At 30.3% G+C, this 12,972-nt stretch overlaps 1 protein-coding gene across 1 annotated transcript in view; it reads left to right on the forward strand.

The window, feature by feature from the left end:
• The window catches only part of LOC148939886 (syntaxin-binding protein 5-like), a 169,120-nt gene that overhangs the window by 24,010 nt on the left and 132,138 nt on the right, over positions 1-12,972 (forward strand). Inside the window, exons 2-3 of the mRNA XM_089106469.1 lie at positions 4,919-5,038; positions 7,702-7,844. Coding sequence (XP_088962595.1) covers positions 4,919-5,038; positions 7,702-7,844 — 263 coding nt within the window. The remainder of the gene's footprint in view (positions 1-4,918; positions 5,039-7,701; positions 7,845-12,972) is intronic.

The raw sequence follows: 12,972 nt of genomic DNA on the forward strand, positions 1-12,972 counted from the left end.
TAGAAAGAACCAGAAACGAAACTTTTCATTTATTACAAATGATGCTTCGATATTTTGATAAGGGATTACGACAATTGAAAACCCTTAAAAAAGAAAACCAAAAGATTCAAAGCTTAGTACTTATCGTTGTTAGAAATCGGGCTAGGTTCAATAATCAAATATTTTTGAGAAGACTGCAGGGTGAAAAGACATTAAATTGCATAAAAACAAAATGCTAATAATTACAAAAATATTTGTATATATTTTAACAAAGGATTACAGCAATTCAAAAACTTTAAAAAAGAAAACTTTTTTGAACGCAACCAGTTATATAATGTCAGTAAGAAGGCCCAAAAAATGAAAATTTGCAATTGTTACAAATGATGATTCTCTATTTTGACAAGGGATTATAACAATTCAAAAACCTTAATTTTTTAAGGTTTGAGCTTCAATAATCAAATATCTTTGAACAGACACAGTATGAAAAGACATTAAATTGATTAAAGAGCAAAAAACTGGTAATTGCAAAAATTGTTGTATATATTTTAACAAGGGATTATAACAATTCAAAAACCTAAAAAAAGAAAATCAAAAGTTTGAAGCTTAGTATAAATCATTGTTAGAAATCGGACTTGCTTGAACAATCAAATATCTTTGAAAATATGAAGTATGAAAAGACATTAAATTGCTTAAAGAGCAAAAAACTGGTAATTGCAAAGATTGTTATATATATTCTAACAAGGGATTATAACAATTCAAAAACCTAAAAAAAGGAAACCAAAAGTTTGAAGCTTAGTAGAAATCGTTGCTAGAAATCGGACTTGCTTGAATAATCACATATCTTTGAACAGACACAATATGAAAAGACATTAAATTGTTTAAAGAGCAAAAAACTGGTAATTGCAAAAATTGTTGTATATATTTCAACAAGGGATTATAACAATTCAAAAACCTAAAAAAAGAAACCCAAAAGTTTGAAGCTTAGTGTAAATCATTGTTAGAAATCGGACTTGCTTGAATAATCAAATATCTTTGAAAATTTGCAGTATGAAAAGACATTACATTGCGTAAAGAGCAAAAAACAGGTAGTTGGAAAAATATTTGTATATATTTTAACAAGGGATTACAACAATTCAAAAACCTTAAAGAAAACCAAAAGTTTGAAGCTTAGTAGATATCGTTGTTAGAAATCGGACTAGCTTTAATAATCAAATATATTTGAACAGACACAGTATGAAAAGACATTAAATTGCTTAAAGAGCAAAAAACTGGTAACTGCCAAAATTGTTGTATATATTTTAACGAGGGATTATAACAATTCAAAAACCTTAAAAAAGAAAATCAAAAGTTTGAAGCTTAGTAGAAATCTTTGTTAGAAATCAGACTAGCTTGAACAATCAAATATCTTTGAAAATATGCAGTATGAAAAGACATTAAATTGTTTAAAGAGCAAAAAACTGGTAATTGCAAAAATTGTTATATATTTTAACAAGGGATTATAACAATTCAAAAACCTTAATTTTTTAAGGTTTGAGCTTCAATAATCAAATATTTGAACAGACACAGTATGAAAAGACATTAAATTGCTCAAAGAGCAAAAAACTGGTAATTGCAAAAATTGTTATATACATTTCAACAAGGGATTATAACAATTCAAAAACCTAAAAAAAGAAAACCAAAAGTTTGAAGCTTAGTATAAATCATTGTTAGAAATCGGACTTTCTTGAACAATAAAATATCTTTGAAAATATGCAGTATGAAAATACATTAAATTGCGTAAAGAGCAAAAAACTGGTAATTGGAAAAATATTTGTATATATTTTAACAAGGAATGACAAAAATTCAAAAACCTTAAAGAAAATCAAAAGTTTGAAGCTTAGTATAAATCATTGTTAGAAATTGTACTTTCTTGAATAATCAAATATCTTTGAAAATCTGCAGTATGAAAAGACATTACATTGATGTAAAGAGCAAAAAACAGGTAGTTGCAAAAATTGTTGTATATATTTTAACAAGGGATGACAAAAATTCAAAAACCTTAAAGAAAATCAAAAGTTTGAAGCTTAGTGTAAGTCATCATTAGAAATCGAGCTGGCTTTAATAATAAAATATTTTTGAAAATACGCAGTATGAAAATATATTACGTTGCCTAAAGAGAAAAAAACAACTAGTTGTGAAAATATTTATGTATATTTCAACAAGAAATGACAAAAATTCAAAAACCTTAAAAAAAATCAAAAGTTTGAAGCTTAGTAGAAATCATCATTAGGAATCGTACTGTCTTGAATAATAAAATATTTGAACAGTACACAGTATGAAAATATATTACATTGCGTAAAGAGAAAAAAACAGCTAGTTGTAAAAATATTTATATATATTTTAACAAGTGATTACAAAAATTCAAAAACCTTAAAGAAAATCAAAAGTTTGAAGCTTAGTATAAGTCATTGTTAGAAATCGGACTGTCTTGAATAATAAAATATTTTTGAAAATATGCAGTATGAAAATATATTACATTGCGTAAAGAGAAAAAAACAGCTAGTTGGAAAAATATTTGTATATATTTCAACAAGGGATTACAAAAATTCAAAAACCTTAAAGAAAACCAAAGTTTGAAGCTTAGTATAAGTAGTTGTTAGAAATCGGACTTGCTTTAATAATCAAATATCTTTGAACAGACACAGTATGAAAAGACATTAAATTGCTTAAAGAGCAAAAAACAGCTAGTTGGAAAAATATGTGTATATATTTTAACAAGGGATTATAACAATTCAAAAACCTAAAAAAAGAAAACCAAAAGTTTGAAGCTTAGTAGATATCGTTGCTAGAAATCGGACTAGCTTTAATAATCAAATATATTTGAACAGATGCAATATGAAAAGACATTAAATTGTTTAAAGAGCAAAAAACTGGTAATTGCAAAAATTGTTATATATTTTAACAAGGGATTATAACAATTCAAAAACCTTAATTAAGGTTAGCTAAAATCAAATAGTTTGAACAGACTTAGTATGAAAGACATCAAATTGCTTAGAAATCGGAAACTGGTCATTGCGAATAATCAAATATATTTGAACAAGATATGACAGTATGAATTAAGACATTCAAACATTTGCGTAACAGAGCAAAAAACATTAGGTAGCTTGAGCAAAAATATTTGAAAATTATATATTTTAACAGGGGATTATAACAATTCAAAAACCTTATAAAAGAAAACAAAAGTTTGAAGCTTAGTAGAAATAGCTCTTAGAAATTGGACTTGCTTTAATAATCAAATATCTTTGAACAGACACAGTATGAAAAGACATTAAATTGCTTAAAGAGCAAAAAACTGGTAATTGGAAAAATTGTTATATATTTTAACAAGGGATTATAACAATCTCAAAAACCTTAATTAAGTTTGAGCTCAATAACCAAATAGTTTGAACGACTTAGTATAAGACATCAAATTGCTTAAAGAGCAATAAACTGGTAATTGCAAAATTGTTACATATTTAACAAGGGATTATAACAATTCAAAAACCTTAATTTTAAGGTTTGAGCCAATAACAATATTTGAACAGACAATATGAAAATATATTACATTGCGTAAAGAGAAAAAAACAACTAGTTGGAAAAATATTTGTATATATTTTAACAAGGGATGACAAAAATCTCAAAAACCTTAAAAAAAATCAAAAGTTTGAAGCTTAGTATAAATCATTGTTAGAAATCGGACTAGCTTTAATAATCAAATATATTTGAACAGACACATATGAAAAGACATTAAATTGCTTAAAGAGCAAAAAACTGGTAATTGCAAAAATTGTTGTATATATTTTAACGAGGGATTATAACAATTCAAAAACCTAAAAAAAGAAAATCAAAAGTTTGAAGCTTAGTATAAATCATTGTTAGAAATCGGACTTGCTTGAACAATCAAATATCTTTGAAAATATGCAGTATGAAAAGACATTAAATTGTTTAAAGAGCAAAAAACTGGTAATTGCGAAAATTGTTATATATTTTAACAAGGGATTATAACAATTCAAAAAACTTAATTTTTTAAGGATTGAGCTTCAATAATAAAATATATTTTAAAATACAAAGTATGAAAAGACATTAAATTGAGCAAAGAGCAAAAAACTTGCAATTGAAAAAATTGTTGTATATATATCAACGAGTGATTATAACAATTCAAAAACCTTAAAAAAAAAAACCAAAAGTTTGAAGCTTAGTAGATATCGTTGTTAGAAATCAGACTAGCTTTAATAATCAAATATATTTGGACAGACACAGTATGAAAAGACATTAAATTTCTCAAAGAGCAAAAAACTGGTAATTGCAAAAATTGTTGTATATATTTTAACAAGGGATTATAACAATTCAAAAACTTTAAAAAAGAAAATCAAAAGTTTGAAGCTTAGTAGAAATCTTTGTTAGAAATCGGACTTACTTTAATCATCAAATGTCTTTGAAATGACCGCTATTTGAAACGACAGCAACACGTATGAGCTCTGACAGCTATTTCTGTGCTTCTGGAACCAGAACCTTATAATAAGCAACTTTCACTTGTATTTATCTTGCAAGTTTCATAGTATACCATAGAACTGATCTGCTTCTCGGCATAAAACCTTTGGTATCGTCGTGTTGTATTTCTCACCCTGTCAGGCAGCTAAGTTGTCTACTTTCTTTTGAAGGGCTATATTAGTCCTGCACAAGCAATAAAAAATATAATAAGTAAAGAATGGACCGTAAAGGGGGAAAATAAGGTGGTAATATCATGTTTGCTTTAAGGTTGTTCTTTTCTATATCGGTAGATATCTACTATTAATAAAATAGTTTTTTATGAGTTGACAAGCTGAAGGGCTTGTAAAATCTTCCAAATAGAAGCAGAAAGTATCAGGAGTACCAGGATCAAAAAGTGATCTTTTCTTTTTTGTCACGTGTATTTTTGCAGGTTATAGAGGTTCCAGTTGTGTGCGATTCCCCAGACATTGGCTCTTCTTTCCAATCCGATTTTGATATTGTCAAGAAACAAAATGGAAAAGGTCAAGCAGAAGAAAACAACTGCAAGCAAGTACGAATTCATCTATTTATTCACGCAGGGTCAACTTGAACTTCCCTTCGCTCGATTTAACTGTGAATCCTTGATAACATTTTATGACCTACTGTCCTTGATTCTGATCATGATCACTTACCCTAAAAACTGTACTTTCAGGTTTTTTTAATCACCATTTTATTGCTACTGAATAGCTTTCATAATCAATTTTATCTTATTAATATATTAAGTTTTTGTACTTGTATAATATATGACCTGCTTAATGCTCTTCTAATATATTTCACTAAAACCCAAACCTAATTAAATATACTACAGTAAGATAAAATATAACACTTTAGAAACAAATTTGGGCTATATATTTGCACATTAGGGGCGGGGGTAGGTGGGGTGGGGCTTAAGTGTAGCGGGTCTGCATGCCTAGTGTGTTAGGTACAATTATTCTGCATATTATGTAGTAAGAATTGTTTTTTAACTTCACACTGCCCAAATACTTTACCCCTCTCCCCTAATATGCAAATATATAGCCCAAATTATATACTTTCCATCTATTCTATCACTTGTATTTGTCTTGTTTCACACTAAGCTGAAAGAAACTAACGAAAAAAAAACGGTTCTATAATGCGTCAATGAATGAACAACTTGAACAGTAGGGCGTTTATCATGCAAGTACCTAAGTTTTCTATGCATGTGCTTATATCGCTTTTATTACTCTTTTGAAGTTTTTTACACCTTTTTTCGTAAAAGACCAATAATACTGATAAAAATAGTTCCTTATTACATTTACGAAGCCAGAATGGCCAATAATCGTTTTTCATCACCAGTCCCTAGGGTTAGAGAAACAATTCCCCTGTCCCCAGCCTTGTACAAGTCGAGACAGGAAGATGTGTCAAAACAGGGAAAATAGGAGAACGGTATGACAACTTCAGGGAAGGATATAAAAAATAACAAAATAATAATATTCAGTCGTTTAATGCTATGATTAGGGAAAAACTACGTCCTAACCGTTCCTTTTAAATGGGTTGATCCTACTCTTATTTGAGATAAATTTTGTTGATTTTCAGTTTCACTCATTTCAGTTTCGTTTTATTCAGTTTTAGTTCGTTAGGTTTCATTCATAGTAGTTTCTGCGATTTTTAAGTTTGAGTTATTATTTCAATTTGTTTCTAATCGTTTTTGGTTTAATATCACCCTTTTTTTCCTAGAAAATCTTTTCTTGTTTAATTAATGACATAAAATATCGCTAGTAATTCCTGATATTAGGGGTTATATGTTTTTATTTGTACTCACATGAATTATACGTATTTTATGTTCACTCGTATATATTTTTACACATGAATTTTTACTTTTATGTATTTTTAACTTGACTGTATACATTTATTCAAATGTGTATTTATGGAGTATGTATTTGTTTGCGTTCACTTCGTTAACAGCAGTCATAATTGAATTTTCCTCGTAAATGAACGATAAAACTGGTAAAAATGGTTTCTTCGGATTTTTAAGAAATTTAAAATTATTCCATGGTTTGGCTAAAAGGTTTGCTATAATGCAATGCTTGTTAGGACCTCGTGTCGGTTGAGTATTTTTGATTCATGGGTTTTTTTTTTTCTTGCTGTCCGTGTAGAAGAGTATTTTATTGTAAAATATCTATGTCCCGACTGATTACCGCAAAGACCGATCGGAATTTTTATTTACTTTTGCGTGTGAGAAACTAGGGTCTTGCATTTCAAAGGTTCGACTATTAGGTAAGTGTTGTATTATTATAGGATATTTTAACTGTAATTTAACGGACGCCTCGTTCTTGCGTACTTCTATTTGGTCTGGTATTTTTGACGATTGGCTTAGGATATTGCCGAAAGATCTCGATTACACTTACACAGACCATTCAAGTCACGTATCGAACCTCGACCATGCGGTTTCTTTTATAAATCTCCAAGTGTCACCTGTTCACGTCTTACTGATCTTCAACTATCAGACCACCTTCCAATATTTGCATCTATTTCTTGCCCTCTTGTTCAATCTACTCTTACCACACAACCACATCAGACTCAGGCCCGATTTTACAGGGATTGGAAAAACCTCCAAGGTGATCTTTTTGCTGCAGTTGCTAATTCTGTCCTACATAAAATTCATTTTCCGTTCCAGCTGCTCAAGAGAAATCTGCAAGTTGATGCAAATGAAATACGGGTGTTAGCAATTAACCATATTAGTAAAACCATGGAATAATTTAGAATTGAATAAAAATCGTTATATAACGTAACTTAGCAATAATAATAATAATAATCTGTATTTAAAAGCTAATTAAAGCCATATACAAAAAGACAAATACTAAAGCAAAATTACACTTCATTTGACATCCTTCCCATCAATACAAAATTTCCTACTGCCACAGTAAAACGGGAAGTCCTAGACCTCATTAACTCACAAAGCAGCCTATCTTCCCCCTCCTGGATAATTAATCCCCTCAAATGAGAGAGTTGCTTACACCGGAGGAGGAAATATTTTCATATTTTTCAAAACCTAAATGTGGAATTAGTATAATTGGCTTCTGAATGGCTAAAATACAAGATGCATTACTTCTTTGTTATCTATGTTTACCATAAAATTATTATATCTTTTTTTATTTGACTGTTAAAAAATGTTTGACAGTTCCTTTTTCTTTCATTTTGATGTTCTCCTTTCAGGTAGGGTTCTTACGGCCCAAAACTGGTCAGGTGAGAAAGACTCCAGGGTATCAAGCTGAAGTAATTACATTACCAACTGGCAGTGTCGATTGGGAAAATAGACGGCCTCTAACTTCATTGGCGATCAGTACTGCCTATGGCTTGTAAGTACTTTGGTCTATATTCATAACAGGCGTTAATTATATAAAGAAGTTTCTTCATTAGATATATATTCTTCATTGTGTTGTTCCACAGTGCCTTGCTAGCAGTGAAGAAGAAATGCAAAAAAAAAGAATGAAAAAAAGAGTCCTACCCGTGCAAAAAAAAAAAAATTCTTTTTGTTCAAGGTAGGGGCTTCAAGCTTCCTGTATGGGGTATTTGGCAATAGTGAATCAAATGTTTTATTTTCCGTTCCGGGCTTCTAGCTATTTTTCGAAATTCTCATAAGTGTGTTTCAAAATAACATTTCACTATTAAAATAATCGAAATAATAGATACCATCCCTAAATCAGCTATAAATGACAATTATTTATCACTAGACTGTTTTTTAACGCGCTTTTCAGTTTTTGGTTACTATGGGCCATGCTTTGTTCTCTACTATATTCGTTTTGACAACTATGGTATATATATATATATATATATATATATATATATATATATATATATATATATATATATATATATATATATATATATATATATATATATATATATATATATATATATATATATATATATATATATATATATATATATATGTATATATATATATATATATGTATATATATTAGAAACCCCAGAGCTGAATAATACCAAGATACCACCATGGTTCCCCTCTGTGCTCAGGTAGCTTTATGATGTGATGAGGCGTCAGTAGTAGTAGTAGTAGAGTACGTTTTTTTCGACAAATTTGGCTTCTGTATTTCCGCAAAGCATGGTTTTACCGATAAACCAAAGTTTCACGTGACTTTCTTTAGATATAGCTAAACCAATTTAAAACCATGATATTATGTTGATTATAGATATTACAGATAAATCCAGTCCAAATTTCGTTTTTAGAAAAAGGCCTTAAGTTTTGCCACAGAACAGAATAATGTGTTAAAAATTAAATTTTATGTTATGAATATCTAGTAATGTACAAAATGGTGAGTTGTATGCGCACAGAGCGTTATTTTTTTGTAAGCTTAGTATTTAGGGGGTATTCCCCTAAACAGCGCCCTACGTAAAGTTACACAACGCGTGAAAAGTCATTGTAAATATAGCGTAATTCAAATATATTGAAAATCGGTGCAAAAACATAAAGTAAACAACCATATATAATATAATAGGTTATAGAATAACTATATAGAATTAAAACCATATAGAATTTGGAAGAAAAAAACTGAAACCATAGTTGAAAACGACTGACCATTCACTAAAATTTTGTCAAAAACAAAAGTAGAAAAAAAAGTTTTGTAAAAGTAAACATTTTATAGTTAGATTGCATCTCAGATATCTTAAAGGTCTGATGAACCAACCTAAGTGAGCGAAGCAAGCAGGGGGCATGGCCAAAAAATCAGGGGCGGGTCATTTTGAAAAGGCGGTCCATGTGAAGGTGCCATTTGTGACAGCCGGACACCCACACTGGTTCGAAGGGAACTCTTGTTGGATAAGCAGTCAGCAGTCAGTAAATCTTGCTTTTTCTCCTCTCTAAGAATCCAACTGCGGATTTTTTTTTCGATTTTACTTGCTTTGATTAGAATACAGACCTCTGATCAACCTGAATATTGGTCGGGCTTGTGAAGGGGGGTTTCGTTTTTGCCTTTCGAAAAACATGTAGAAAACGTCAAAGAATACTAAAGAACAATGAAATTAGAGCATAATTATAAATTTCTGCAGTTCCAAAATTGGAAGTTGCTTTAGCCCAGTGCCATCAATTGGGAAAAGGGGAAGGAAAATGGCAGCGGATGGCATGTGTCCTTCCTAGGTTTTGAAAAACTCCTTTTTTGGGTAATATTCTCATATAAATGGCCTTTTTTGGTATTGCCATTGGGAAAACGTCTTTTCCCGTATTTCTATTGGAAAAGTTAAAAATCATAAATTGTCCCTTCTAGATTTTGAAGAAAAAAACAATATGTCCCACTCCTCATTAATTTTTCGTGAATTGATGCGACTGCTTTAGCCCTTCGAGATGCACTTTCACTTTAGGGGCTTCCAATTTTAATTTTTTTAAGGAACTAGCCGAAATATATATTATTTGATTGCTACTACTACTACTAATTCACTGTAGCATCAAGCCACCAGAGGCCAACACACCTATGCACTATCTTCCTCCATCCTAGCCATCTATCTTTTTAATTTTTTATAAAAATCACTGAATGTCATTAGTGCCTCAAAAATATATTACGTTTACCACGACCTGCATATCACACAACTATGGTAAAGTAAATCCTCTCTCTTTATTTCTTTTAGCCAGGACAAAGATTTCTTTTCTGCTATTCAAGCGTTAAAGTATAAATTTCTGTATCCAGAAGTGAAAAAAGGAAGTATGCTATATGTCATTGACTCTGAAAAAAATGTGCTGTCCGTATTCTATAATGATTTACTAGCCTCAGTTTCCTCACAATTGCTATACTTCAGCAACTTGTTTATGTTCAAAAGCGTTTTAGCCTCCAGAGTATTTCACGAAATAAACTTTGAGGATGAATAAAAAGAAGTAAGTTGGATAAGGGAGATTTTAAATGTTGAGCATCGCAAAGGTGATGTGAGCGGTTGAAAATAATTACAGAATAATCATTATTCTAAAAATTTTCCAAAAATTCCGTTGAGAACAATTATTTGGCTTTGTTTTCCAAATTTCAAGTCCTTTGATGAAAAAAGGTTTGATGAAAGTGATTTTTTTTTTTTTTTTTTTTTTATTTCGTTTCTTTTGTGCTTCAAAAACATTTGAGAAACTTATTTTTTGTCCTCCAAGATTGTGCTTACAAGAGTAAATACTTATTGAGAGATATTTTGGGGATATTATAATCCTCAGTTTTGAGTAATTATTCTGCTTGTTACTTTTAGTTGATATTTATACACTTGGTAACAATCTAGAAATAAGTTCTGGCAAGAATTAACATGTGTGTCTTATTTCTATTTATATGGATCATTTTGATGGACTTGGTCCTAAGGGGCACTGCAAAAGCTTTGAAAGAGAACGAATCAACTGGGAAAGTAAAACTCTTTTAGATCTAGATTATGCTTATGATTTAAGTTTCCTAGATGAAAAGGTTGTCAAAATGAATAATTTTTTGTGAGGTTTTGAGAGTTCAAGGAGAAAGAATAGGATTGAAAATAAAGTTGCGAAGACTGAGTCGCTTAGTCTGGGTATATATGAAGGTGAAGAGGCGATATTAGGCAAAGAGAAGATCGATCAAATGGATGGCTCCATAGCTTCACAAGATTCAAGTGGAATCTTGTACATTTTATGAAGTAATAGTTCTTATTCTTTTTAAGTTGGAACTTGGATATTTACTTCTACAAGTAATTTTTTTTTAATTAATTATTGACCTAAATAACAAGATATATCGCTTTTTTTATATTAATATAACGATCATCTGGTATAGAATATAATGGATTTTAGTGATTTTTCTAAGGTATTTGAGTCTGGGGAATAGTTTTAGGCAAAGTTTACTTTAGATGAGATTAGGTAAACTAGTTAGATTATTTTTGATTAGATTGCATGGGCACCAGCAGGGGGCATGCAACCTCCACCCCCTTTAGCGTAAAGATCGAGGTGTTGAGGAGGGGGCCTCCCCCCTTACATACGCAGTAATTTCTGTTCATTTTAAGTTTTAATGTTGCTCCTTACTTTATCTCTTTCTTATCGATAAATACATTACATACATTCGTTTAAAGAAATCGAAGTACTTTATATAAATAGAAAAATATTACCATTTAAAATTGCTGAAAACTAAATTCCTAGCAGTATTTGCCACCCCAAAGAAATTTTCCGGCGGGACTGATGGTGACCTGCTTTGCCCTTTCCACCTATGTGCCTTTAGATATAGGAATGTAACATTTTAGCTGCATAAAGAAACATTTTAATTAATTCCTACTCCTCCTACCTCTTTCAACATTTATCTGAAGCCTCAGGAAAAGTAAGCATTTTGTCCGTTAAAATGTACTTTTGTAGGAATCTACCCTACCCCCACCTAAACAATTACTACCCCCCCCCCTCATTATAGCTGATATGCAATTACAGATCACCAGACGTAGCCTAATTTCATTAAAAATAAAGCGAATTAACTTGGTTGAATCCAGTACTGCCACCGTCACTGGCATTACATCTTTTGCATCTGGGAAGCCTAAAATATAGTTTTTTTATACTTTCAAATCAATTAGCTTCTCAGAATTTGAAATTGATTGCAAATTCGTCCTCTTTGGGGTAAAATCGTAGTTTGGTGCCCTAAACCACCCAAGCTGTCACCTAACCACCATGGCTATTTACGCGTGTGCCCCCCCCCGGTAAAATTTTCTGCCGGCACCCTTGTTTGGTTGGATGTAAATTTGGTAGTTCAATTTAAATTTACAGGCTTGTAATTGGGTTAAATATTTTTTCTTTGTGTGACACTGAAGAATAGCTTAAAGTATTATTTAATTAAAATTACGTAAGGTAATTAAGTTAGTATAATAGATTTTATTTCATTAATTTTAAATTAGATAGTTGTTTAATTTCTAATCTAAAAATTGTTTAATCTACTTTATCTTTATCTATGTGTTTGAGTCCCTAGATTTTAGAACAGCCTTAAGTAAATTTTGAATTAACTACAAATAGATAAACTAGTTTGATATATATTAGCTAATTAAAATCCAATGCAACTAGGTTAAATCTTAACTAGATTAACTTAGGTTGGATTTGATAATTAGACTAAAATCTAGTTAGATTTAAATTAGGAAATTTAATTATCATAAAATTAGGCAAAGAAGCTTAATTTTTTTGGCTTTTGTTAATGTGGTGTTTGAGTTTTGAAAAAGGCCTAAAGTGAATTTATAACTAAGTAAAAATAAATAAACTAGTTAGATTGATTTAGCTCGCTGATTTTGATAAAATTTAAATTAGGTAATTAGACAATAAATGTCAATTTTTTCTGTTTAAAGGTTTCTTAGTTTTGCTTTTTTTATTTGTTTTAATCTGGAGATCCTATGTTGGAAAATTTATCAGATAAAGGTATCTGACGGTCGTCTGCCACGGGGAACCTCATTCTTACAGTATTAATTCTCTGGAAGCTATCTTTTTAACATCTTTCAAGCTGGTTTTTAGTCACTTTA

This window comes from Artemia sp. Qi Xiang Cuo, chromosome 20 (genome assembly GCF_049724085.1).
Source record: "Artemia sp. Qi Xiang Cuo chromosome 20, ASM4972408v1, whole genome shotgun sequence".
Taxonomy (NCBI): domain Eukaryota; kingdom Metazoa; phylum Arthropoda; class Branchiopoda; order Anostraca; family Artemiidae; genus Artemia; species Artemia sp. Qi Xiang Cuo.